General features: G+C 43.0%; 1 protein-coding gene across 3 annotated transcripts; it reads right to left on the bottom strand.

The window, feature by feature from the left end:
- Window positions 1-118: 118 nt before the first annotated feature.
- Window positions 119-27544, bottom strand: BTBD10 (BTB domain containing 10). 3 transcript variants are annotated; one of them, XM_062494483.1, is made up of 8 exons: window positions 27455-27544; window positions 7912-8105; window positions 6970-7255; window positions 5262-5364; window positions 4427-4547; window positions 3240-3437; window positions 2592-2702; window positions 119-1067 (listed from the first exon to the last, which is right to left on the bottom strand). In XM_062494483.1, the coding sequence occupies exons 2-8, from the start codon at window positions 8063-8065 to the stop codon at window positions 757-759; spliced, it is 1284 nt and encodes a 427-aa protein (XP_062350467.1). In that variant the 5' UTR covers window positions 8066-8105; window positions 27455-27544; the 3' UTR covers window positions 119-756. The 3 variants fall into 3 exon arrangements, with proteins under 3 accessions (XP_062350467.1, XP_062350466.1, XP_062350465.1); XM_062494482.1 differs by lacking the exon at window positions 27455-27544 and adding an exon at window positions 20450-20600; XM_062494481.1 differs by lacking the exon at window positions 27455-27544 and adding an exon at window positions 13737-13861.
- Window positions 27545-27735: the final 191 nt, after the last annotated feature.

Here is a 27735-nt window from a genome sequence, read left to right as displayed (position 1 = left end):
CATAATTCACATATAATTCAAGCCCATTAAAATAATGGAAACTTTATTTGCATGAAAAACTTGTTTACAATCATTAATAAATGAAGAATGAACCATTTGCATTTTCCTATTTCATGACACTTATGAAAAACGTATTAAATAAATATTTGTGAACAGCTTAAGGTAAGGCAAAATTTAGGATAAAGCCCCTGTCTGTTGTTCACAATTTTTGAACATGGCTCACGCTGCAAACAAGTGAAAAAATTCACTAAAGAACTCGAACAAGATGTTACATGGGTCATTGAATCACGTCCTTAATCCAAAAACCCAAGAGTAAGTAGTTTTGTGCTCAACCATATACAGTAACTTTAAAAGGGTCAACCTATTCAGAGCAAAACTATGTACAATTAATACCTTTGATAGAAGCACTTTGTTAGTATTGTGCAATACATTTATAAAAAATGGCTTCAAATTCCACTTCTGAACCATTTGTAAAGTGCTACTATCAATTCCCACTCTGCTTCCAGGGCCGTGGAGCGGGGCCAGGCCAGCTCACGAGTCACCAACGTCACACAGCTATGGTAAACACAGACACGAACGTCACCGAGCCCAGCGCCGGAGCCGCGCTCCTCCCAGAGCAGCCAGGCACCCCCGGGGCCCCGCCAGCCCCCCGCTGCAACATCCTAAACACCGGGACACAATGGAGAAACTGGCATCGCAGGGTGGCATGAGCTGAGTACAGTCACGGAGGGAGCATGCTTGTGGTGGGCAGCGCGATCAGAGCGGGGGGTTCTGGCCCTCGGCCTCCAGCTCGCTGCTGCTGGGGGCCGGGTGCATGGGCAGGATGTCCAGCTCGTCCACCTGCGGCGTGGGGTGCATCACCACCAGCTGGTCCTGCGGGATGTCCGCTGCTGCCGCCGCCAGGTTCGTGATGGATTTGCTCTTCACGCACTGGAAGTCCACGTGCCGGCTCTTGCCCTCCTCCTTCTCCCAGGACATGCGGATGAACGGCCGCTGCACGTAGTTATAGATCACCTCCGGCCTGCCGCCCGGCCGCTTCTTCACCTTCTCCTTGTACGTGGGGTAACCTGGCAAAGGCAGGAGCACGGCCCATCACCTCTGATTGTACACAGCACGGTCCCATCACCTCTGATTGTACACAGCACGGTCCCATCACCTCTGACTGTACACAGCACGGCCCCATCACCTCTGACTGTACACAGCACAGCCCATCAGCACTGACTGTAACACAGCACGGCCCCATCAGCACTGACTGTAACACAGCACGGCCCCATCAGCACTGACTAACACAGCACAGCCCCATCAGCACTGACTGTAACACAGCACAGCCCCATCAGCACTGATTGTACACAGCACAGCCCATCAGCACTGACTGTACACAGCACGGCCCCATCAGCACTGACTGTAACACAGCACAGCCCCATCAGCACTGACTGTAACAGAGCACGGTCCCATCAGCACTGATTGTACACAGCACAGCCCCATCAGCACTGACTGTAACACAGCACGGTCCCATCAGCACTGATTGTACACAGCACAGCCCATCAGCACTGACTGTAACAGAGCACAGCCCTGTCAGCTGTACACTGCCTGTACACAGCACAGCAACCACTGGCACTGCCAGTGCAGATGGATTTGCTGTGTTGAATCACCTCTGCCCTGTGCCCCAACAACAATGTCCATTTTACACATTATTACAGGGCATCAGCCTCACAGTTTGGTGACACAGCTGTTCCTTGTCAAACCAAGAAATGCCAGCAGAAATAATCTGTTATTAGGCACCATTACAGGCAGGGCCAGTTCTTGTTTATCTACAAGGCCTCCACCTTCTTCAGCTGAAATCAGTTATTTTAGAGCCCACCAGTTACAAGCATTTGCTTTTTCTTGGCAAATTACAAATGTAACTATGACAACTTGGTAAGTGAATGATAGAAATCCTGCTAATGATAAAGGCAGGATTCTAAAATAATCTGGGTCAACAATCAGAAGAAAAATGTAATGCAAAGGAACCCGTTTCTTATGTTCACGATAAAAATCAGATTACTCAGTGAGATTTTACAGAGCAGTCTCCTAACTTACATGATGTTTATTTCAGATCAGTGTTTCTTTGCACCTCACTGATACACTGAATAGTTTTGTACTTCCTGAAAGAAAATGTTTGCCTGCCACTTAACACGACATTTTTCATTTCACACCCTGGGAAAGGATACCAGGCCAAGAACACAATATCCAAAGCTGTACAAAAGCACAGTTACTCCAAACAAAGCACAGACATTTTGTTTGGAAACTAAAAGGCAGAGGGCACGAGATGCACGTTATGAAGGCAGCAGGAAGCACCTAAGTTGTCTGCACAGAGCCCAGCAGCCAGACACAACTTCGACACCAATCTGGAGCCCATAATCAGGTTTTCCAGCTGGGCCTGTTGCTTGCTGGGCACCAACCATTCCCCCTGTGGCCACTCTGTCACCCAGCCTCAGCAGGAAAGCAACACCAACCCCTTGCTTTTCCAGCTACAGAGAGAACCACAATGCAGGGAAGTGCAGCAGAGCCTGAAGGCCAGAGGGGGAGAGTACAAGCACTGCTTCCCTTACCTTCGATGCCCAGTCGGATCTTCTTGAGCCCCCTTTCCTTCAGAACCGATTTGGCCACATCTCTATTTTCAATGTATTTGAAGAACCTGTACAACTTTGTGCTGTAAATAACTAAAAAAACATTTTAATGAGAAAAAAAATCCTTGTATTCAAATATTAACCTCCTAGCCTTAAAACACAAAGTTTATCTTTTCCACTGTTTTGCTTTACTCCAGTATTTTTATTTCAAAAGAGGGGGAGAAACTCAAGAACTCTGGAGATAAATAGCTGAAGATACTGGGGAATGGGTCTTGCATCTTGCAAGAAAGTACAGTCCATTTACAGGTGCTTAAACTCATCATCCATATAACTGTAATACTCCATAAATAGTAACACTTGCTTTTTTCCTCAAAAATACCTCTAGTTGTTCTCCCACAGCTAACATGACTCCTACCCACTGCTCTTTCTGAAGAAGTCTTTTCTTCCCCCTCACTGGCTGACAATACCTCAATAATAAAAATTAGCTTCTCTTTTCAATTACATTTGAACATAACAAGCAACATATGCATCTGTGAAACAAAATATTAAGCAGAACTACCCAAAATAACATGTTTATTTCTGTACAACAATTTTAAATCAACTTGATGGGAACAATGAGGATAAACTTACTTTGCGAATACTCCTCTCCCATTTGGGGGGGATACTCTTCATCCCAGTCAACAACATCATCATCTGTCAGCACAACGATGTGGCACTCCCTCTCCCCACTCTGGGCACTGGCTACCATTAATGGCAGAATCATTTCTTCCAGGTAAAACTCAAATTGCTTGCGAGCACCATCATTTGACAATTCGTGCATGAGAGCACCTAGAAGAAAATTTTAAGCATAGGCACATTTGAAAGCTTGGTAAAGAGATGAAGGCATCAATAAGAAAGAGTAGATCTGTCTATCTTGCAGTATTACTGCAGACAGGTGTAAAGACACTTAGTCTATGAGCTTATGTAAGCTCAGACCTCGTTTGAATATTTAGCAGCCTGTCCTGCAGATATTAACATGGTGTTGGAGTAACTTTGAGACCTCCTTTACATTTTACTGCTGCTAAACATTTGGTAATTGTGCAAGGTTGCTCTTCGTTTTCCTAAAAGAAACATCATTTAAGCCAGCTGCTGGGAGAGCAGAGCACACAACCCACGTTCCGTAAGTAGCAGCTTAAACCCAAAGCTTCTCAAAGCCCTCACGGCAGGAGCTGCTAAATCCCTGTTAGGACAGAGAGCTGGGGTGTGTGGCAGGGTGGGTGGTCCTGCTGGGGAAGGCACTGGTGTCCTGCACAGCATTCCCAGCAGGAATGCCACGGGCTGGCCCTGCACTGCACACACAGGGAGAACAGAGCAGCCACAGGCACAGGCCAAGGCTCAGGGGTGAAGGAGCTGGAGAGAACAGCATGTCCTGGGAGCCCTGGAGCAGCGCACTCCACCAGCAAAGCTGTGCTACTCCCAGCAGGGAGACAGCCTCCTTCTCCTAGGCTCGGAGCTGAAAAAAATTACCTTAAAAAAAAAAAAAAAAGGGACCATGGAATGTTACTGTATCTGTACTGCAAATGCAATCACAGAGTTAAGTATTCCACAGGGTGACCACAGCACGGAATCAGATGCTGAAATATCAGACTTTATTTTTCAAACAACATAAATCCATCGGGTTTAAGGCTTTATTACATAAGAGATAAAAAGGGATGGATTTTATTAATGTAGTGCCAGCCATCTTCTTTATCTCAATAAAGGACATGATTTAGAATTAACACACATGCAGTTAAGTCAATTTGTATAATTCAAGTTATTTTAATAAACTCTGTACTTACTCAGATCTCTGCATTTTATAGTACTATACTCAAAGGAGATACAGAGATAGTCACATGCTTCTCTCAGCTCAGGAATAGATATCCCATCAGGACAGCGTATTACCCCAGTCTTGTAGTAATCCTGCAGGATGCACCAAGAAAATACACAATGCACAACATCCACCAACAGAAACATTTCTTCATTTCATTCATTTTACCTTCTTCACAAAGAAAGCCCCCAAAATGTAACAAATGTTAAACTTTGTGACTCTTCCTGTCCACAAATGTATCAGTTTTCAGAGCTGCATTCAGAGGAGTGAGCTCTGGTTAAAACTGTTATTTAAGTGACAACTATTAATACTGGTAATTCTGCAGTCTTTTATCCATATTTGACTGAGCTCTTCCAAGAGCTGCCACTTCTTCCAAGGCTGCTGACAAAGCAGCCAACAGCTCTACTTTCTTCAATAAGGGGCCATTTCCAGCTCAGACTGAAGTTTGCTTTACTCTTGTTAACTGCAACAAGTTCACTTCCAGTACTCTGCTTCACCCAATTTCAGCTCTAGAAGGGTGGAATATACCTAAATTTGGTGAACTAAATGCATAGGAAAAGGTGAACTGATTGCTGGCAGCAGTCATTTTTGGTTTCTTTCACATGTACTTTCTCTCTCCCCGACTGTAACATACTCATGTTTAGAAAAAGAGGGTCCATACCAAGCATTTCCCCCCCCTCTACTAAGCAATATAAACAGCAATATTTATGCCATCCACAGAATCAAGATATTAAAGCTGGGTTAAACCAAAAAGTTTTACTTTTTAATAGTGCTTGTCCTAACAGTATTTGCTCCTAAGAACTCACCAGAATAGCACGAAACACAGTGGAGCCAATTCCTTCAGCAACTTCATACTCTCCTTTCTCATTGGGTCGTGTAAAGTTGTGTTCTCTGCCTGATCCAAACATCCTGCTCAAGAATAAAAGGAATTTGGGTTAGAATCCCTTACTATGCTTTTCTTGTTTGCAAATAGGAAAAATAAAATGTAAGAAATTGTATAGCAACTGCAGGGGAAAAAGCAGTGCACTCTGTTCAGTTGGGATTATGTTTTGCACTTCATGATCCGAGGTGTCTTTTCTGACCACTCTTCAAGAAATAACATTTAGAAAAAGGCAGTCTAACAGGATACAGGCTTAAGGCAAATAATACATTCTTATTATAGGTACTTTTACCTCCCAAGCTGCTCCTGCTTAGTGTCCTGCAGACTGACATTGAGGGAAAGTGGTTTATAAATAACCTGCGTGTTAGAGCAGTATTTCCGTATCTCTATTAACCGACTTTTCAATTAGCAGAAGATAAAATAAGCTTGTTCCTTGAGCCAATCCCAACGGGAGAATAACTCAGCATCACACGTGCACAAAAAAATCCATTGCATTAGGCAGCACCACCTGCTCTGAGGCTGGGCATGGAAAGGGAAACTATTTCATTGCTTTATTTCAGCTAATACGCTTCCAGTCGGTCTGGATATTTACATGTATTCATGGATTGTATAATATACAAGTGCTTTAAATCAATTATTTAATTCTATTGATTCCTACTTCCATTTCTTTCCTTTGACAGTTTAGGCAGAGAAACATTTCTTGCCTTCTCTGACTCGCCCAACTTTTCACAAAACAGGGATCCGAGGTACTATTTATCCCACACTGCAGTAATTTAAACATAGCAGAAACTGTTTAATTGTATTTAGTACCTGTGCTGTGGCAAAGAGATTTATATACATGTATTTTAGATGTGATTATATCCTTCTGTTCTGAGAAATAGCTCTTTGTTAATGAAAAAGCTAAATCAAAAGTGACACAGACAAGCATTTTGTTTCTTTCTTGATGCAAGATTTTAAGTGGTGCCCTCTGCATTTGGACAAGGCAAAATCAAGCAGAATTTGAGCAAGTATTGAACCTTTTCCCACCAAGCAAACATGTTAAATATGTTGCTCATTTTAGTTTCTACAGAAAACATTACACACATACTGCAGGCTTGCATTCAGGTGTTGATCTTTTAGAGCATTCAGCCTCTCTGCTGAGTGGCTCAGGGCTGTTATGCTGATTATTTGACATTTCAGAAGATAAATGGGCTGAGCTTGAATACTGTCAGGGTAGGCCCACGACACAAATTCCTTCAAGGTTGTCCTCCTTGCTGTTTGAAATAAACTGTCTACACTCAGTATGCCACTTTGTTTTATGAAGCACCTAGCATAAAAACAAGGAAGAATGAGGCTGACTGAACACAGAAGCAATGCCCAGGAAGACAGAAAGAAATGGGAACATCATGAAATGGTAATTTACTGATCAGCTGTCATCTCTAGGTAATAGACATAGCTCGGCTTCCCCACCAAAATCAGAGAACTTGCATTTGGTTTTTACTTAAAGACATTTGCAAACTAGTAATATTAAACTGTAGCAAGATCAACTGCAGCAGTATGAGTCCAAACAGTTTAAATAACCACCATGGATTTATGGTTCTCTGTAACAGTTGGGGACTACAGAAAAGAAAGCCAAAACTAAAAAACATACAAACCTGCCCAACATTGTGTTAGGTTGTGCAGTGAAGATGGAGGGATCTACAACAAATCTGGTGTTGTCCACGATGAGCGTCACTCGCTCGGAAGTTCTGACGTTCCGAGCTCCCTCTTTGCCATTTTCATACACAAAAACCATTTCCCCACCAGCCTTGCAGCTGCCATCTGAGCTGGACTGGCTGCTGTTCCTGCTGCTGGTGCCCATGCTGACAACTGAACCATTGGGGGATGTCTTCTGGGGCCGGGGGCTGCTGGGCCGGGATGAACTGTGATCCTTCTCACGATCTTCAGTGGCGACGACACGGAATGAGAAAAAACAAGAAATTAAATTAGAGATTCACGTGAGCTCTAAACTGTTTGCGTCTTTCCAGGCACAAAATGCATCAATTTGAGAAGTACAAATTATTTTGGTTAAATGTATACTGGTTAAAGAAACCTTCAAAAACAACTGCCTATTTATGAGGTTCTGAAGTTTGCATCACCTAGACATCAAATCTACCTCACCTTCCCCAAAAGTCTTTACAAAGAAAATTCACTACTCTGGTACTTAGAAAGGAACTCAACATAATACAGAAGCTATTGCATCACAGTTGGTGCTACAGCTCAAAGAAACAAACCATGTTTTGTCACTTAAAAAAAACTCTATTTCCTCTATATCCAGATACCGAGAACCTACACAGTAAAGGGGAAGCATTCAGTCAATTATCTTCGAAAATTAGATTGTTCTTGTGATTTGAACTAAGAGCATCATGTAGGAACAGCCACTGCAGACTGAAAAGGAAGTTACAGCCTATCCAGGAAGGGTATTCCCAGCCCAGGGAACATGTAAGAAATTTGTATGATGTGCCATCAACAAATAACACTTTTTATTGTATTCCTTTAACAAAACAGCACTCAAATTTAGAGAATTTTAATCCTGAAATGCAGAGATCTGCACACACCAGAGTGATACTGCCTTGTTGGTGAAGTGACATTCCTGATGCATGGAGTGAGCTGAGATTCTGCTCTTTCATGGGACGAGTCACGAGACCTGTCACTCGATCTGCGCCTGTCCCTCGATCTCTCGTGTCCGCCACTTGCACCATAGAGGCTCATTTTGGTGTAGTCTATTCCTTTAGCAACACGGGATGAGGTGCTGAAAACAGAAATAAGTGACATGTTCAGCATTCCAAAATTTGAGAGACATTATACATCTAAATTTTCAAGGCATTCACACTCCACAGACAGGTTTCCAAGATTAGGATTATCCAGCTCCATTTGCTTTGCTGTACTCATGCTTGTATTTACAAACAATTAATTACTTGGAACATTAAGCAGACAGCAGGAATTACCTGTTAGCTGCTGTGTGATTTACAGAGACAGCACCTGATCAGCTGAGCCTGCCTGTGAAGATGCATTCACACAAATCTCTTCCAGAACAGGCAGGTCAAATACAAATGAGCATTTTAGTTTGATTCTTACTGTTAAATTAAATGTTCTAATCAAAAAATGAAATTAGAAGTAAGTGGTCATTTTTATTTCTCCAAGGCAACCTGTTTTGGCAAAACCTTCTCAGACCACAGGCTGACTTTGCAATTTTCCTGCAACTTGCCCTTTGCAAAGACAGTCTTAAATGAGGGGATCCATCAAGTCACACCAGCCAAAAGTTTCTTTCTGCACATTCTGTTTGGAATTTTCACTTATTCCTAAAAAGAACAACAGTAAGCCACCACAACCCAGGCAGCAAGTTATCAAAGCCACGACCTACCAGACTGTCAATAACAAGTAGGATATTTGTTCCAAACCAGCAAATTTAATGTAATAGTTTAAGATATTTTAGACTGTGATGAAGTAACATTACTCAGTTTAAGATATCAATTATATTTTGTAGTTATTAAACCAACCAACAAAACCAGCCACTTTTGAGATCCACAACTCTCAGAAACGATCTAAAAATTAAAAATCAACTTGCACAGCTATTGTTGAATGTACCAAAAATCCTTATTTCTCTTCATACTCTTTCAAAGAGACAAATTTATGTCTGCACAGCACAGACATGTCTGCGCCCTTGAACTCCACTGGAACTCCTAAAGCACTTCCTTTATTGTTTACCTTTCAAGCATGGGCAAGACAACAGTCCTTATTTATGGGTTTAACTGAAGAAATTCTCAAAGCCTGGGGTAGTGGATAACCCAGACAGACACCTGCACACCTACAAGGTCTGACAGACAAAGAAGAGTCATGATTTCCAAAGGAACCTCAATGCTCCACTTGCTGGCAGCCTGCAGATCCCTTAACTGCCTACCAAGAGACCTGAAACCATGACTGCAGGGATGCTGTAGGAGAGCACAGAGAGGTAACAATGATGGCCTGGCTACAACAAGCACAACAAATATAAAAGCATTCACTGGACAAGCACGTTGAGCAGAGTCTTCTTTTTAGGTTGCTTAGAAGTAGGGACAAAAAAAAAAAATAAAAAAAAGAAACACAAGGCTTTCCATTAGCATGAGATGTTGCAGTTTCAGTCTGACAGGAAGAGGAGCTAAACTGAAAACAAAAAGGCCGTGACAGATGAGTGCTCAGCACAAGGCAAGGAGTCTGAGATGCACCTCTCACTAAGGCACATGAGATTCTCCCTGCCCTGCCTGAATGAGGGCAGAATCTCCTGTCCACAAAGCTCAAGTTTGGTGCAGAGGGAATCTACTGCAATCCTGTTTCCTGCCAAGCCTAAAATACGCTGCAGCAAGAAATGCATCTTTGGGATGTGGAGTCAGCCAAAGGTCTATTGAACAAGGGAGAAGAACTGCAAGCTTTGCTCCTGACTGAAAACACTCAGATTTACAGTCCAAGAATAATGATCCAAGCACTTCCATTAAAAGGAAATTTCCTGAGGACTTCTAATGCAGTTCTGAAGGTATTAGGATTTATAACATTTCAGCATGGCTAAGATGCCTCCTTACCTGCTTTACCTCTCTATTAGAGAAAGGTAAATTCTTTATTTTTGAAGTGAAATGTGCAAAAGTTTGCCAGGGTAAGATCTGCAAACCTCAGAAAAACCCAACAAAACAACATCAGCAATTTAGGAAAACTTCTGCACCTTTCCTCCGAGACAGATACATACACACATAGTATTACCAATTTAACAGATGCAAAATACACCCATAAATTATTAGAAACATGGATTACAGTCTCAAATTCAAGACCCAAGTCTAGCCCCAGTTTAAACATGATAATATTCATTACTACTACAGCTAAACTTCAAAAAAAAAAATGATGAGATTTTTTTTTTTAAGAAGCTTTGTATCTTATCTGTGCATTTATATTTGCATGCTGTGGTATAATCAAGAGTGCCTCAAAAGGGGGTGTGTATTTGTGGAGTACTCAAACACCTACATAGCAGTCTGGTGACAAAACATCTCTGTAAATCCCAATAATGCCTTACGTGATCCGGCCTCTGTTGAAGCACAGCTTTGATCCTAGACCTGATAACATTTCCAACCATGCTGTGAGAAAACAGAGTTTTGCAGGTGTCACATTTTATAGTATCAAAATGCATGACTCACTGTTTCTCAGGCACTAAAGAGCTCTATTTGCTTTAAATAAGGGAAACACCCTAGAAAATGAAACTGAACCACTGTAATGGGATGCAATGGGACTTACTGGCAGAGCAAACGCGAATTCCCCTTTAACAGAGAAGGCAATTAAAATGTGATTCTTAATCCAGAAAAGCATCTAAAGCCCCATTAGCCTCCAAGCAGCGATTCAGAGTTCCCAGTGAAGCCGGGCAAGCCCTAGTGAATAATCTCTTTGCAGGAGCTGATAAAACCAGGTGCTACAGGAAGCCACACTGAGTCAGCTGGCACCACACTTCCTCCTGAGCCATGCCCCAAGGAAGGGCCATGGCAGGCACAGCTGTACCTCCCCAAATGGCAGCTGGGGCTACTTCTGCTTTGGTGCCAGCAGCCAGCAAGCCTGGAGGAGAGGGGCAGTGCTCAGGGATTATCCCTGAGGCTGCTCCTGCTGCCACCCACGGCCATGCCATGGAGCCTGGGCCCTCAGTTCAGCTCAGCACACCACGCTGGGAGAGGCAGAGGCTGCAGCTGGAGGAGGACACCATCCTTGAAGAGTACATCAACTGTTCCTGAAACAGATGGATTAGTAAATAATTTCAAAGGGCTGTTCAAATTGCAGCTGGCCTCAGCATTCACTTGCTTGCTCCTATGTTGCACTTTGCTCCTTTAATGTACGGATTAATGCTAACTGTGAGACTGAAGCATCATCTAAGAGCCACGAGATGCACAGCCAAAATGGCAAGATTTTTGAGAATTCAAGCAGTTTGGTTTGAGAAAGCAGTGGCTGAATCACGAATCTTCATTCATCTTAGTAACAGCCGTCTAAAATGTCAGTCTTAAATCTCACCACTGTTGAGTCACAGTTCATAAAAACGAGTTCTTTGAGCTATTGGATATGTACCCGACAAACTTGAAGTTCCATGTGTTCAACAGTATAAGCACTCAGATAAATGCTACCCCTTCAATACAACTTTGCTCTACAATGAACAAGAACACTAACATGACTTTAAATCTGAACAAAGAGCAAATACACAGGTGGAGCTTAGCCTGTCAGAAGAGACAGGCATCGACTTTACCCTGTGATACCTCACTAGGAAAGTTGGGTCCCGGAGCTGCTCTGTTGGTAAAAAGGAGCTCATCTGCGGCCTGCACGTATGAAAGAAGACCTGTGATTTTTACTTTCCTGTAAAGAGGCTTCAGAAGAAGTTGCAAATGTTCAAAGAAAAAGGAAGACATCAGAACTACCAAGTAATTTCGATTTGACAGAAGGACTCGATCACATCCTGTTTTCTCCCTCTAACAAAGCCAGTGGGGCCAGAAGGTTGTTTCTGCAGGGAATGCACAAAACCTCCACTGCACACCAGCAATGTGAGTGACTAAGTACAAACCTGGCCCCAGAGAGGAAGGCAAGACAAATTGGCATTCCCTGGGGAGGCCCACAGCCGTGTTATTGCAGCTTCCTGCCAATCTACACCAGAGGGCACAGGACTGACCAAAGCAGAGCCACTCCATTTGAGGAACAGGCAAACAGGAACTCGTGTGGTCCATAGTAGCACCAAGCAAACAGACACACCAGCAGGACTCCTCCAACAGCAGTGAAACACTGCAAGCTCCAGGTGCCAGGAAGCCATGGCTGCCACGCTGCATTCAGCCGAAATCTCAGCCACAGCACCCAGTGGAGCTGGCACAGAGCCCTACTCCAAGCCTCCAAGGAAGAGATGTGAAGCTACAATGGCCATCTCACCCTGAAAAGAAGTGCTTGCAAAGTCAGCTTTCAATGGATTCCTCAGCTGATGACCACCAGCTGCACTCCGGGCTGGGAATAAGGCACAGCACCAACCCATAAGCAGAATTTTCTCCTGTGTGCTGAATGACACATTGCATTCAACTATGTTGTATATATTATATTCATATATATATATAGTATATATTATATTCAATTATGTAAGCATAAGAGAGGAAAAGGAACAAAGAAAACACCATTTTAAGCCCTCATCTCTTCATCCACTAAAGCTGGAAAAAGCCCCATATATGTAAGGCCACCTAGTACCCAAAAGTTTATGAAAGGGAAGAACATCCTGCTTTATCAATTACTTTCCTACAGGGAAAAAAAGAAACAAACCCTCCAAATAAACAAATTCAAAACAAAAAACCTCATGAATATTCATGTATTTCGGCAATATTCACAAATTCAATACCCATTTTTCCCCCGGCTCCAAAGGAACACTGGAACATGTGCACTACACTCATTCAAAGAACTTTAAGTCAGTCACAGAAATTATTTTCCCCTCAGACAGGGATCAAGGAAGCTCTGTCTTTGTAAGGGAATGAGGCATTTTCTTTAAAAGCAGTTGCCTCATGAAGCAAAGCAAATAAGCTCAAGGTTTTATTTAAGCAAATCTATTTAATATGATGTGAAGGAGGGGAAAAAAAAGTACCATCAAAATGGCAACTTGTCATACTGGTAATGCTTCCTATTTTTGTAGTTAAGGGAAGAGCTGTTTTTAAAAAATGTAAATGCTCTTCAATTTAATGATGCTTTGGAGTCATCTGTGGAAGGAGAGCTTCAGTTTGTCTTTATACATAACAACAGATTGCTTTGAATATATTACTAATTATTACAAGAAGTCATTAGACCGAATTAATCCCACTGCCAAAACAATCAGCATGTATTCCAACATAAAAACTCCATGTGCATCCTACTGAATACTGCCAATAAACATACTTGTTTTATAAAACCAGTTCTTGTCTACACAGTATTACAGTGCTTAACCCATATACTTATTACTCCCAAACCCACCCTGAAACCTTCAATAAATGAAAAGGACACAGCAGTGGAAAATTAACCAAGATTTTTAACCCTTTTTTCCCCCATCATCTAAAACTTATATTAACTCTCCTTAACATATAAGCTCAGATGCAGCCTTTGCTAGGGCAAACCCCATCATCAACACTTGTAGAGCCAGGCTATAGAGCTTTATCTGTGCACTAAGTTACAACTGCCACGCTCTGAGGCTTCAGGAGAAATCCCTTCTGCTCATCCTGCCAGGACTTAACACAACGTCAGCGCTTATGCCCCTCTTCCTCCCCCTCAAGCCTGTTCTTTGTCAGCAGACATTTCAATTGACCCGTGCACACAAAGGACAGGACTCTGCCTTTTCCTCATTCCTCTCTTGAATAATGCCCACACATTATTCCTGTTAACAAACACTCACCTTCCTCTCGTGTCTGTCAGGGAGGAAACACAAAAGCACGGGAACAATTTTGGAATCAGAGCACAAAGGAATTCTGTTCCTTCCAAAAAGGCAGCTTTGAAAGCCAGATCAGCATCCTTTGGCATCACTTGTTAAGTTCAGCATATTTGATATTTCCATCGCTTCCTCAGTAGCTCACGGCACCGTCGGGGAGCCTCACTTTTCCCTCCATCACCCTCCCCGGCAGGATGCGCGGGGAGCCGCTCGCTGGATGCCAGGTGTCTGGGGCTTCTGTGCCTCAGCCATGACGTGTGACCCCGCAAGCCGCGGGCCCGCAGCCATTGGGCACGGCAGGGCTGGGCTGGGCTGGGCTGGGCAGAGCCAGCCCCGGCTGCCTCAGCTATTCCAGTCCTGCCACCGCCCGGGCTCGGCACACGCACACCCCGGGAAACGCTCCCGCGGCCCCCTCGGCCCCGGGAAATGTCACCGCACTTCTTCAGCCCCGACACAGGCATAGCCCGGGAAATGCTCCCGCGCTTCTTTCCCCTGCATGGCTCTCCTAAGCAGAGATCACCCCCGGCACACAAAGCCACGCCACTTCCAGGGGATGGCAGATCGTTCCTATAAAATCTGTCCGGATTAATATTTAAAATGAATTCCCCTAACACCGAGTTCATAAGCAGGTACAGCAAGAGCCTTTTGAGAGCAAGGCAGCACAAACTCAATTTTGTAACTACAAGCACCCCTTTGCCAGCAAATTTAAGCTAGGGAAAATGTACTATTCTTGGTAATAACTTAAACATCATTAGTAGATAATTATAATAATCAGTACATTTACTGGTCAGAAAGCATTGTGCATTTTTGCATCAACAGGCCATCATGGCGAGCCCACCAAGCATAAGAAAGCAACAAAGCAAATTAAATTAATCTACAAGTCAGTAAAATTTTCTAAAGATTTTTTATGGTGGGAGGATAACTAGGCACTATGAGACAGCTTTCCTTAAATGAGTCTTTTTAGAATGTCTGCAGGCTGCTCTAAGAAGTCACAATACACTGGAGGAATAGCTTAGAACTAAGTCCTACAATAAATAACAATCAGGGTGTCGTAGGGTAGAAATTAAAACATGATGCAAGCCGAAGAAATGAGGAGGATTGTTCAGCAAATGACTGCTGTGATAAAGAGGGAAGTCAGTAGGAAAAACAAGAGACTTGTGATTAGAAAGGCAGGAGAACATCGGCATTCCAGGCTCGAGAGCCAGCTCTTTACACATGGAAGGAAGATTTCTGCTCATGTAATTTCAATTACCCGAACCAGTGAATTTTCTTCTGGTTTTAGGGTCTTGTGATGGTTCACACGAGCACCTTCCCCATGCCCCACGGGAAGAATACCCATCAGCCTTGTAAGCCCTTTCTTCCCTTCAATATAAGCCAAGAAAGACACTGCTATTAGCTGCATGAAAAGCATGCTGGAAAAAACCCTTTCAGGCATTTTTTGCCTCTAATAGAACAGCCCCCCAGCAGCAAGAGAAAGTATCCTGGCTCCCCTGGTTCCCTGTATGTGGTCTCCTCTCCACAGCAGAATTAGGATGTGTTTTCTTCTTCATTCCTACATCAAGTAAAAAGAGCATGCCATGGATGGATTGGCTCCCAAATCCCACCAAACCACCCCTCAGGACAGGATATGCACCCATCAAAACCTTACAGAGACACAGTCCAGAAGCCACATTTGATTTGGGGCTCCTTGTAAGGAAGCCCTCAGAAAGAATTCTCACTGCTTAATTTGGGGTCTGCCACAGGATCTTCCTTCAGCTCTAAGCAGATGTCAACACTTTCCACCCTCAAAATTCTTTAATATTCACATAATTCTGGTCTTCAGTGGGTTCTCTCAACCATGAGTAATGTACTTCTTAGTAATTCAGTTCCATTTCAGGAAAGGATCTCATGAGTGGAGTGTTCAGTTGCCAAAGGGATTTCTTAAAGCAAGGACTTAACCTTTAGGAGGAAATACATTCACACCTTATGACTTCTATCAAGCTACCCAAACACAAGACCTTCATAAAAGAAGGCTGGTTGCCTTTATTTATATACCAATTACTGCTCCATTTTCAACATGGATGTTAAACAAAAATCAAACTAAGAAACGGAGTAATATTACCCTCCTTAGAACTGGAAAGAATCTCCCTTTATTAAAAAACAGCTTCAGAAGTTCAAATTCAAACAAGCTGGGACCAAAGACAAACCCTATGTAGCCATTACAGTTTAGATTCTCAGAGATCAAAGGTAGAAACAATGAAGAGTAAAGTCGTCCATAAAAAAGTTCTAGTTCTGAGCACAATCACCTCTGAAGTGCTTTGTATCCTAATTAAATGTGCCAAAGCCCACCACAAATATCATCTGATAACATTTGGGAAAGGAAATTTGGGTGCTGAGAAAGTTCAGGAGGATTTAGGATGTGCTTTTGCTCTGAAGTTGCCAATAAGCTGTCATTGCAGACATGAAGGATGTCACAAAGGAAATGAAAATCCCAGTCCTCATAACTCTAAGACCACTCACTAGACATTGGGTACCTTACAAAAGATGAACAGACTGGTGTCATTGAAAGTCATCACTGAGTGCAGCCTATTTTTCTGGATTCCACCTCAGTTTCTCCTGAGGGCCTTCCATCCTGGAGCCTACAAAGCCCAGATGAGGCGATTTTGATCTGCCAGTGCCAGGCTGCAATTAGGAGCAGGCATGTTTGCAGTGAACTGAAAGCAAGTGATGCACAGTATGACCCAAGCCCATGGCAAATCAGGCCTCATTATTTTCATGCCTTACCTTGTGCAGGCCTGCCCCATGCTGCAAAATGTTCAACTGCAGAAATCACAGGAATTGAAATAAAACCTGTCCCACAGTAAAAAACACATTACACATTCTGATTTCCTTCCACAGATGAGAAAGGGACCCTTCTGGGGATGCTTCATGTACTTTACAAAATGCTGAGACATGTGGCACTTACACTCACAGCTCGTGAATGCATCCTGAACAGCAGGCAAAAATAATATTGGGGTGGGGGGGGGAGGGGGGAAATCCCAGCATCTAGCATCTGCTAAATAATAACCTAACAATAACTTCTCATCTATGGACAAGATGCAAAAAGCAACTGAAGATTTTCAAAGATCCAAGAGTCGTGGCAACAGAATCAAAGCAGAGTCACATTTTGTTCATAAATGCAGGCAAGATTTTGGATATATTAATATCTAAACAGAATGAACAAATAAGAAACTGTCAAAAGGGACTAAAACAGAAGCAGATTTAGAAAATTAAATCCAGGAGAAATCTTACGAAAGAGGCAAATTTAAGCCAAAGGTTTTTCACCACAACTCTAGAAAAAGCACTCAGTGCATGAGAATTAAAGTCTTCCAACAACAAAAAGTCCAACACTACAGAGAAATTACATGGGGGAAACTAATGACTGATGAAAAATTGAATAAAAAGCACAGGACAACAACACTGAATAATGAAAATATTAATTCAGAGACCATTTATTTAAACCTTTACCACTGTTAATTCAACATATGGTTCCTGAACATTTTCTTCCATCTTATTCAGGTACTTGAATAAAAAGCATCTGCAAGAATTCTGCGTAATAGCTTAGACAAACAAGATTGTATGATTATTTAGTCATCTTCAACACCATATAAATTCATCCTGACAGGCTGTGCAGATTTATACCAGGAATCATGTGCATTATATTTTTAGACCTTATTTTCCACATTTCTCCCTTCAGAGTTTTCCATTCCATTGGCCATCTCAGAACAAGTAAGAGGAGAAGAGAAAACAACAGCACAACTTGGCAGGTTTATACAACTGGACACTCAAACTAGAAAGAACAGGGTCTAATGCTGACCTGTACAAAGATTCAATCCATTCCCCTTTGGACAGTTCTGTCCCACGTCCTCAGCCCCAAACAGACCCGTGGCCTTCCTTGCTGCCACATGAGCCCTACACCACAGGGCTGCTCACAGCCCTAGATTATGGTTTCTGTGAGTCAAGAAAATTATCTAAGCTATTTTAAGAATGTTAAGGCTGGAGGATTAAGCACTCCAAAGCACGAAGAAGTGACAAGCTAAGCATCTATCTCCTATATTACTCCCTTGTTGAGATTATTTATTACAAAGCTCTTATTTCACCATTATGTTTTCCAAACCAGAAGTACTCTCCTCTTGATGATAACAAGGTATCATCAAGATAATATACTCATATTTTGAGTAAGACAAACAAGACTGGAGTACTCAAACGTTTTAACATAACTGTTCTAGTTACATTACTACAACTTATGCTTCCAAATGCATTTTCCCCCTCACACTGTATTTTTCACATATACTTTCACTTGTCTGGAGGAAAAACTGTCAAGTCAGAAACTATAGCAATATGTCTATATTCAGCCACACAAAATACAATTATTTTGTTCAGGCTTTTGAATAAAGTACACCATTTTCCAATAATTAGATTCTCTGAAGTAATCAAGTATCTCAAAGGAATAACGTAACAAAATATTTATCCTTATTTATCCCTTATTCTACTACAACATCTATTATTTAGATTCTCATTCTCAAAGATTTCCAAAATCACTTTATTTGGGGAAAAAAATGAAAATGATCAGATTTTAGCTTGAATACTAAATCCCTAGCATACATGTTAAGTTTCCGTAAAAATGCTGTTCAGCATTGGAAACAAATTGTGTTTTGCCAGAAACATGTCCAATAGCTGCAATTATCTTTGAGGCACAGATTTCCTACCTTGTGATGTGTGACCCTTGAATCCAGATTGCATGAAATGATCAACAGCAGCTTTTCTGAAAACAACAGCCCATGGACGTCCTTGAGTTAACTCCTATCTGCATCAAATAATCTTTGCAGAAAGCTGCACAGCTTTTATTGAAACATTTCCTCAAGATAGATAATCCACCCCAGACCACACATGGTCAGACATGTGTCCTGTTCCTCTGGGCTGGACTGGCCCAGCTGCAGCTTCTTCCAGCTACCACACTTTATTTCAAACTTGCTCCCAGCCTACAGTTTGCCACCATAATTTCCACGACTGATCAAGAAGCCATTCCTCAACCTTTGGGTTTTCCCTGTCTCAGAGGATACTCAGCAGCCTCTGTGCCTTCAGGGAAGATGTCGAGTAGAGGCAATTCTGAACTGCTGAAACCAGGCTTGCAGTAACTCCCCTGCCCACCCAAGAGCCCTTTAGACCACATGACGTTGCTGGAAACTCGTGCTCCTCTCTCTCCCCGCTGTGGCGGTGCCACGTCCCTGACAGGTCACAAACCAGGCCGGTCTCCTCCTCGGCTCCCTGCTGCTAAACCTCAGCTGGCCACACGGAGAGCACCCGAGGATCCGCAGTCCCCGTGGCAGACCGCAGGTGCTAAGGAGCCCTTTTCAGTTCCTAACAGCCCCATCAGGGCTCCTCTGTCCCGGAGCAGTTTTAGGTTTCGTTCCAGATCCCCGGCGATGGGAAGTTCGGAGCTGAACCGCCTGGCCTGGGCTCAGTCGGGGGGCACTGCCCAGCCCTCACAAAGCCCGTCCTACCCACGCCGCTCGCTGCCGAGGCTGTGCCGCACTGAAATCCTAACAACGGAGTGGCCTCGGGCACCAGCACCTGAATGACAACATCAGCTGTACACAGTCACACCCCACAGACCTACCCTGAGCAGCAGCACCAGCAGCCTCCTCCCGTCTCCCTTAACCACCCCATTATTCACAGCACAGCCCTCTAATTACATGGGGCTCCCCGTGAGCCTTTTAATTACTGCTGCATTCTTTTGTCCTGCCCTCTTGGATTTCTCACAATCGTTCAAGAATTAATGGCAGGAAAATAACCCGCAGGATTAATTGCCTACACAGTACTTTGGACAACACTTGAGTCCAGTTTATCTGCATCGACACAACTAAAATGTGAAATGAGTTGCTGGTATTGAATATGCTCCTTAGCTCGTTTCTTATCATCTTGTCAGCAGGAAAGCTGGAATAACTAACAATTTTAGCTCGTTAACAGAGACGTTTCAGTTATATTTAGCACTTCTAAAAGGGCAAAGTACTTGAAAGATACCCACTTATTTGGATACTTAAATATCTTTCCAGCAATATGTTTCTTCTTATACATTTGCAAGGTGACTAACTGCTTTGCTTAGTTCATTTTTGAACACTGTACGCTGGAAAAACACTAATTTATGTCATCATTTTGTCAAATCAAGAAGCATATTAAAAAAAAAAACATTGTTACTGTGAGGGATGCAAGCAAAAGCAAGATATGACACACAGCTTAACAAAGAAAGTGCTACAAAGAGTGATACTGGCATGCAAGCAACTATTAGTTCTCACCATGGACAAGCTGCACATATTTTAGGGATGTAACTCCTAGCAAGCACCCCCAAAAATTCATGTATTTAATCACTCAACTGGTGTTTTGATATGCAACACAAGGCATTTAGAGGTTTTTTTGTTTGTTTGTTGTTTTTGTTTTTTTTTAAAAAAAAAGACTAAAATGCAACCCATGGCAAAACAAATCTAAGCACAGATTAGGGAAGCTGACAAATCAGAAAATACCTTTTAAAAGAATTAAGGAGCATTCCTGGTAAGAAGAATTACAACGTTTATGACAGGACTTGCCACAACCAGATACAGTAGCCTTTAGGATGGACTTTCAGTGTAGTTTCTGAGATGCAACAGATGGGACACAGCACCTACCTTGAATGTTTACAAAGTTTACGAGGTCTATTATGCAATTTCCGATCCCAATTCTCTGGATCACTGGAGTTACTGTCATAAGGATGAGGCCGTCCTGCCATTCCACTGCCAGCTTCCTCACACTACTGCTCTGAAAAGCACACATGCAGCACTCACAACCTACATTAAGAGAGCAGTGTTTACCTTTAGGTAATGCCACACAGAAAAAAAAAAAAAAAAGTCAGACATGCAGAATTTAGTGTCGTTAGGTTTTGATTTTTTTAAATGCAGATTACAGAAAATTAGGATACACTGAAGCAGAATTTGCATGACAATAATATTTTACACATTTTGCTGATACCTGCACTAAAAAGAGCATTTTGTTACAAGAAATATAGTCCTACAAATGCTGGCAGGCAACTTCAATTTTGCAACAATTAAATTCACTGTGTCCAAACAGAAAAGTCACTGGTTATAAAACACAAGACAAACATATCATGATTTTCTTCCAAACATATAAAGTTCATTCAAGGGAGGATCCCACGTGGAGAACAGAGACCAACAGTTTTACAATTTGAATGGGTGACCAAGAGGAAAACAGAATTGACATTTATATCTGAGTCCTCCCTCCAAAATGGAATAAACAGCAATCCTTAGAAACACTTGGTAAGTCAAATTTCACTGACTTCTGCAGGAAAGTCCCAAAAGCGTAATTAAAATAGCTACAATAACTACCCTTCCTTAAGTGGGGTCTGATGTTTTGTTCAGCTCCCTTTAGAATCCTCTCACAGATCAAACCACCCTGTGACTGTCAGCAGAGACAGACAACCTGCAAAGACTGCTCCTCACCCATGCCTCTAGTGACACTGGTGGCAACAGAGCAGGGTAATTCAGAACCTGGTTACAAAAACGATAAAGTAGCCACGAGTGAGCAGCTGATCATAATACAACATCTGGAAAAAAACACCTGAATTACAGATAGACAAACCTTCCAAGTAATGGGAAATCTATTAAGTTTCTTTACAATTTTAAGCTACATATTGTAGAAACACTGTCTCTCTGCTTCACCTCACCCTTAATGGACTGGCATTACATTCAATGAAACTTATCCTATGTGGAAGTGAGACCAAAAGCAATTGAGACTTCTTTAAAACAAAGTTACTTCTCAAATAAACTGTCCTTTAAGTCATGGAAAATGGAATACCTCGCCTGGCAAATTTAGATTCTCTTAGCTAAATTTAGACCCAGAAGTTTTTATTACAGGGTAAGAAGAGAAACAAGCTTCTTAAAAATGTTGGCTGCATCCAAGTTTTGCCTCCATGTTCAGTTTTACCCAAGCAAACAGGTTTAATACAAAGTATACATTCTCCACCACAGGGCTAGGTCTTTTTTTCTGTTACAATTTCTATAATCAAATGCACTTTGATTGGAAGACTCCTATGGTCAGGTGTCCTTACAGAGTCAGGAAAAGGAAAAAGCATTTTATTTAACATGACAAGGAAACACTCAACTTTCTCATGAAGAAAAAAGAAAAAAAGAAATTAAAAAAGCCCTGATAAGCATTTCATTGTGTATTACCTGGAAAGTCAGGTTAGCAAAGCACAGTCAGTGTGTGAGGATATCACACATAGAAGGTAGTAGGATCTACACACATTTATCAGGAGAAACAGGGAGAAAGCTACAACCTGTGTCAGAACAGAAAAAGTATTATTAAGAAGACAAGAGGAAGGAAGGCTGGTTTCTAAATCCAGGAGCAATGGTTCCCAGCTGAGGGGCAATACCGTGCCCACAAGCACTACAAGAATAAAGACACTCTGTATCCTGAGCTGAAGCAAACGGTGCTAATTAGATGGAGCGTCTCCAGGCAGGTACACACCGAGCCCCACTCCTCCCGGCACACAGAGCCAGAGCAGCAATGTCCCAGAGACACCACAGCTCCCACTGCGCCATCACCCAGCTCCCACTCCCACTCCAAAGCACCACAGCAGCTCAGGGCTCATGGAGCACCACATTGTTCTTGAGGAGCTTTTGCTTCTTTTCACAAGCCTTCTCTTCCTTTTAAAGCTAAGAGCTTTATAGACACCTCACCCTCTCAGGCACACACCAAAGCAGGTGCCTCAGGACAGAGAGGCACACAGTTCTGATTCTTTGCAAAGAGGCCAATATTTGAATTTAGCTTTTGTACTCTAAAGATGTGCAAAAGGAGCTGTTTTTATAAGACCTGCAGCTGAAACGGCGATTTAAAGCCACTTCCTTAAATTGTCTCACACCCTCTGCTTTCTCCACATCTTTCTTATACTGAAAATTCAGCAGGAAGATGCAGGTCCACACACACTTCAAGTAAAACGCCTGTTCAGAGCAGGATCAGCTCCTCTATGTGCTTTGCTCTGCAGCTCCACACTTAAATCCTTACAAACAACAGATGCCATGCAAGGACAGAAACAAACAAATGGAACTGATTCCCATGAAGAACAGCATTCCCTTTTCACAGCACACAGGGAACCCCAGCAGTGTCACTGAAGAAGTGCCAGGCTGGAACCCAACTCGCAGCCAGGGCACAGCTATGAAAAGAAGGGAAACAATCCCAAATGTCCAAAGCTGCATCTTGTGAAACTCCTTGCTTAGTTCCAAGCATGCCACACTACGGACAGTTTTCCCTCCATCCTCTACTCCACAGGATCTCAACAATTAACACTTCTCTAAAAAACAATTCGCTGTAATGCAGCCAATTTTTTCTCCTCGACCACTGCTGATAGCGCTTTTGTGAAGATTATATATAAATGCACTTCTCAATTTTATGTTTTAACAAACTTTTAAGACTATAAATAAGGAACTCTTTGTTTTGCTCTGTTTTGAATTTTCAACTAGAAAATGCTGTATAAACTCCGTGAAGTAACTAACCAGTCATCCTGAATAATTTTTAAGCACTTCTGCAAAGCCACTTTTTCCTGCAGTAGAAAAGTTCTTTTCAGCTCTGGTTTGTTTTTTTGGTTTGTTTTGGGGGTTTTTTTTTGTTGTTTTTTTTTTTCATGGATTCACACTGCAGGCAATAAACAAATCACATTTTGGGGAACCTTGTGTGCAAGAAAAAAAAACAAAACCAAAAAAATCCCTGCAAGAGTACCTGGCCCCAAATACTATCCTAAGCCTTCCATGAAAACATGGAACCACATCTGAAATGCTGGTGAAGTGAAAATGCTCTGGGAGGACACGAAATAAAGAATCAAATCCAAATACCCTCAGCAGACCACACAACACTGGCATATTGGCCAAAGTAGTTGACATTCTAATTAGCAATTCTCCAGGTATAAAGAATGATCTCATACCCTTCTGCAGAAAGCAAATACTCCAGAGTCAGCACAGGGAATAACAGGAAATCAGGAAGCAGACTTTAATTTTCAAAGCTTTCAGGACAGACAGAACAGTTGCTAACATCAGCTTGAAGCCAGAATCATCACTAATTTATGAAAGTTGGAGGCTACTGAAATAGAAGGGAATTGTAAAGACCCAGTGGGTTTGAGAAGTTAAAAGTGTGGTAGAGCCACCCCAGACATTGCAAAATACAGTCATTAATGTGTTTACAGCATTACTTACAGAGCTCATGAAAGGATGTATCATAGACCAATTTGTGATAGATGTTGAACAGATTATCTTAAATAACTCCTAAAGTATATTCAGTTCTGTGCCATAACAAAAATAAAATGCACAAAGGTTGTTGAGCAGATCAAGCAAGACTCAGACAACATCAGGTGCTGGACAGAAGTGGGCATGCACTTCTGTGAAATGCAGGACTTGCATTTTTCAAGGCACTGCAGGCCAGCAGGGGGTAGAAAATGCTCTCTGGAAATCTTTCAGGAAAGAAGTAAAGCTAATCAAAACCAACATCAATGCATTTCCAGCCAGCCAGTTGCACTGCAATTGCTGAAAATACCTGTAGGCTGCAAAAATCTGGACTCTTACTAAAAAAGATGATTACACTACCCTGCAATTTCAAGGCAGAGGGCCAAGATGTCTTCTGGCCACCAGTTCATCAGGTAGAACAAAGATTTGATGGCTCCTGCTATCAGTACTGAGGACAACATTCAAATAGCTAACACATTATACTTCAGGCATCTGCTCAGCTCTGTGCTTTGGTCAGAAAGATTTCCAAAAGCAGGACAGGTTTCAGAAGTTCCTCTGCTCTAACCTGCTCCCTCAGCACTGGAAAGGCGAGCTAGGATAATCAGAAAGCTCCAACATACAAGTCACCAACAAGGACAAAACCTGGCATCAGTTGTGACAAAAACTCCAAGATTCAGATTAAATATTTAGACTTTCTGTAAGGGGTGATGGTCTGCTGTTCACTGCCTCTAGTCATCAAAGCACAGAGGCAGCAACAACAAAAAGCAACTTCCAAGTCAAAGTCACTGGGAATGCAAGCATGGTGACATTACATCCTAATTAAGAAATGCAGTTCAAAGGACACATGCTCATAATGCAAACACCACATACCATGGAAATCCATACCTGTCAAGTGAGTTTCTTGCAAACTAGCGCAGACATCAGTCACAATTCAGGCACATAAAAACAGCTTTATAAATTATCATCACTGAAGTATTATCAAACTGACACTGATTAAAGCACAGCTCAGAGACATCCTTTGCAATACAGGCTCAACATTAACATAGCAGGACAGGATTGAAGCTCTTCTTAATGAGATAGGGGAAGAAAAAAAAAAAACAAGGAAAAAAAAAAAACCTGAGCAGCCACAGGAAGCTGATGGTATTCCTATCTACAGCAGCATAAACAGCAGATATCCAGTCACTAGCCTGCACACTTTAACTTTGTAATTCCTAAAGGGAACACGATGATTAAACAGCTATTTGACACTGGAAGCCAAGAAAGCACGAGGCAGATGACTCCCAGCTCCCTCTCTGTATTAGGGCTCATTGTGGGAATCCCACCCAGCTCAACCTGTAAAAAGCCCAGTGACTGGAGCAACTTCTCCCTCCAAAAGCAGATTGTGGCTCTGAGTGCAGGAAAAGGGAACAGAACCCAACTCCTTGCCACTGCCCCACCAGTGGTGGCCCTTCAGCACACAGAGAGCAGGCAGGCATGGGGCTCCATCCCACTTGGCACCAGGGATGAGATAAAGGGAACCAGCAACCACAGCTCCTGAAGGACCAAGCAAGGTCTGTGCCCACAGCTGTACCCAGCAGTACGTCTCAGTGAGCAAGAAAATTTGCACACACAGTTTTTCACACCTGAAACAAAGCCTAAATTAGCTTTTATACGGATTTTAAAGAGATACATACTTTCATTGATAAGCAACTGCACCAGGCCAAGATTTAAGCAACTTTGCTAAAGGGAAGCTGTGCTGAAAGGAACTGGCACAAAATGAGGCTCTGATTTTTGTGTATGAATACAGGACAAAGCAGCTCCAGCCTATAGCACACAAGCTGCAAAAACACACAGTTTATAACAAAGTGACAGAAAGCCCAACAGTGATGACATCTGTTACTAATTTAACACACAATGTCATCCACACATCAGCTGTTCACCAATTTCAATTGCAATTGTGCCTAAAAGGAAAAGTGGGCTTCAAGAAGGAATTTAGTGTGGGATATGAAAGCTGCTTTAGCATGTTGTCTTTCTCACCCCTCCCCCCCCCCCCCCCCCCCGGATTCCCTGGCCTTAAGACACAAACACAAACGTGCTGAAAACACTTCCCAGAGCAGCCCCAAACAGCACCATCTGCACAGAGGGCAGCAACAAGCGTAGGCAGGATGCACAATGAGGTTTGGAGACAGAAATGGTACAAATCCAGGGGCAATACTCAAAGGCTCTTGGCAATCTGGGTCTTAACAGGAAAAGAAAGCAAAATCTCTGATGTTTTGCAAGAGACTCAGTCCAAGACACACTGACAGACCTGCCAAATGCAGTGCAACAGTCTTCCTTAACTACAGGACAACGGATAAAAAAGAAAGAAAAAAAACCATCTGGTTCCTTTTGACTGTACTTGTTTTCAACTATAGGAGTTCCAGGTGTCTGACACCAGATGATGCAGAGACAAGTGTTTTAGCTCAGAAAAAAAGATAACAAGCATGCACTACCAGGTTACGGACTCTGAACAGCGTGAGGCTGATAATTTGAATTGCTTCTCTGGGACACTGGGTTTCTCTGGCAAACCTAGGAGGGAAAGACAGCATCTTCCAGGGGAAGGATCAACAAATCTGAAGCAACAACCGAGCTGAGTACTCTTAAATGAATCACTGAAGGTGATTCGTAAAGAATACAGGCAAACAGAAGTAAGGAGAACAGTGTGAACAGTCAAAAGGCTACTGAGAAGCCAGATTTTTAAGCATATATTCGAATTTGTAAGAGGCAGCCAACAATGAAGAACAAAAAGACACAAGGCTTAACCACTCCTTTGGACAAAGAAGCAAGACAGCAACAAACCTGGGAGAGGTCTATGATGAAGCTTGATCCAAATTCTGAAAGAAAAGGGCTCTGAAGTGACACACTGGATGGGACCAGAGATAAAGAGGAAAAGGATGCAGACACAATAGCTACAGACAAAAGTGAACGTAAAGAAAAAAAAACTAATGAAAAGGAACTGCAACAAGCAATTGTACTATGACAGATCTATGACATGTTTACGATACAAACAGCTGATATTTTCCTGCAAATAAAACATGGTTACGTAGAATAAAGATTATAAAGATACCGAACTCGTTATGAAATCGGTTGAGTGAGTAAATGACAGCTCAGGAATGACACGACGGCTGTCAGGCAGACCCGAGCAACACCACGGGCTCTGCACAGGCCTCCCAGCGCCTGCAGGTGCTACCAACAAACAACGCAAGATGAAAACCAGGAATTTAAGCCGTGCCCAGCCCGCTCATGACACAGAGCTGCCGGAGCAGGGCGGCGGGGGCAGGCAGCTGTGTCTGCGGGCTCTGGGAGGCGAGGGAACCCCAGCACGCGGCCGCCGGTGCGGGCCGGGAGCTGCCGGAGCCTTCCCCTCAGGAGACATTCCCAACTCACCTGGACGCGCTCCGCTGCCACCCCCTCCACGCGGGGCTCGGACCGGGGGGATCTCCGGGGAACCCTTCGGATCCTAAAGGCGCTGCATCAGGGCCGGCGGGAGCCCCAAGACGCCGGGCTGAAGGGTAAGCGAAGGCCCGCCAGCCGCCCTCAGCCGCCCGCACTCACCAGCTCCGGCGCGGCCGCCTCCCCGCCAGGCCCAGCACCGCCTCCACCTCTCGCGAGAGCTGCCCCCGCTCAGCGGAGGAGGCGGCGGCAGCGTCCGCATCTCGCGAGACTCG

Source organism: Cinclus cinclus, chromosome 6, assembly GCF_963662255.1.
Source record: "Cinclus cinclus chromosome 6, bCinCin1.1, whole genome shotgun sequence".
In the NCBI taxonomy this organism is placed as follows: Eukaryota; Metazoa; Chordata; class Aves; order Passeriformes; family Cinclidae; genus Cinclus; species Cinclus cinclus.
The sequence above is the reverse complement of the archived record's forward strand: the minus strand, read 5'-3'. Positions and strand labels throughout refer to the sequence as shown.

What these genes read in the sequence shown, in the direction of transcription:
- BTBD10 (XM_062494481.1), bottom strand. Translation starts at nt 13,861, where the DNA reads ATGCCAAAGGATGCTGATCTGGCTTTCAAAGCTGCCTTTTTGGAAGGA. An exon ending in CTGTGTTTCGTGCTATTCTG is followed by an intron (nt 4,548 to 5,261) that starts GTGAGTTCTTAG and finishes TGCATCCTGCAG; the next exon opens with GATTACTACAAGACTGGGGT. An exon ending in TATAAAATGCAGAGATCTGA is followed by an intron (nt 3,438 to 4,426) that starts GTAAGTACAGAG and finishes ATTTTCTTCTAG; the next exon opens with GTGCTCTCATGCACGAATTG.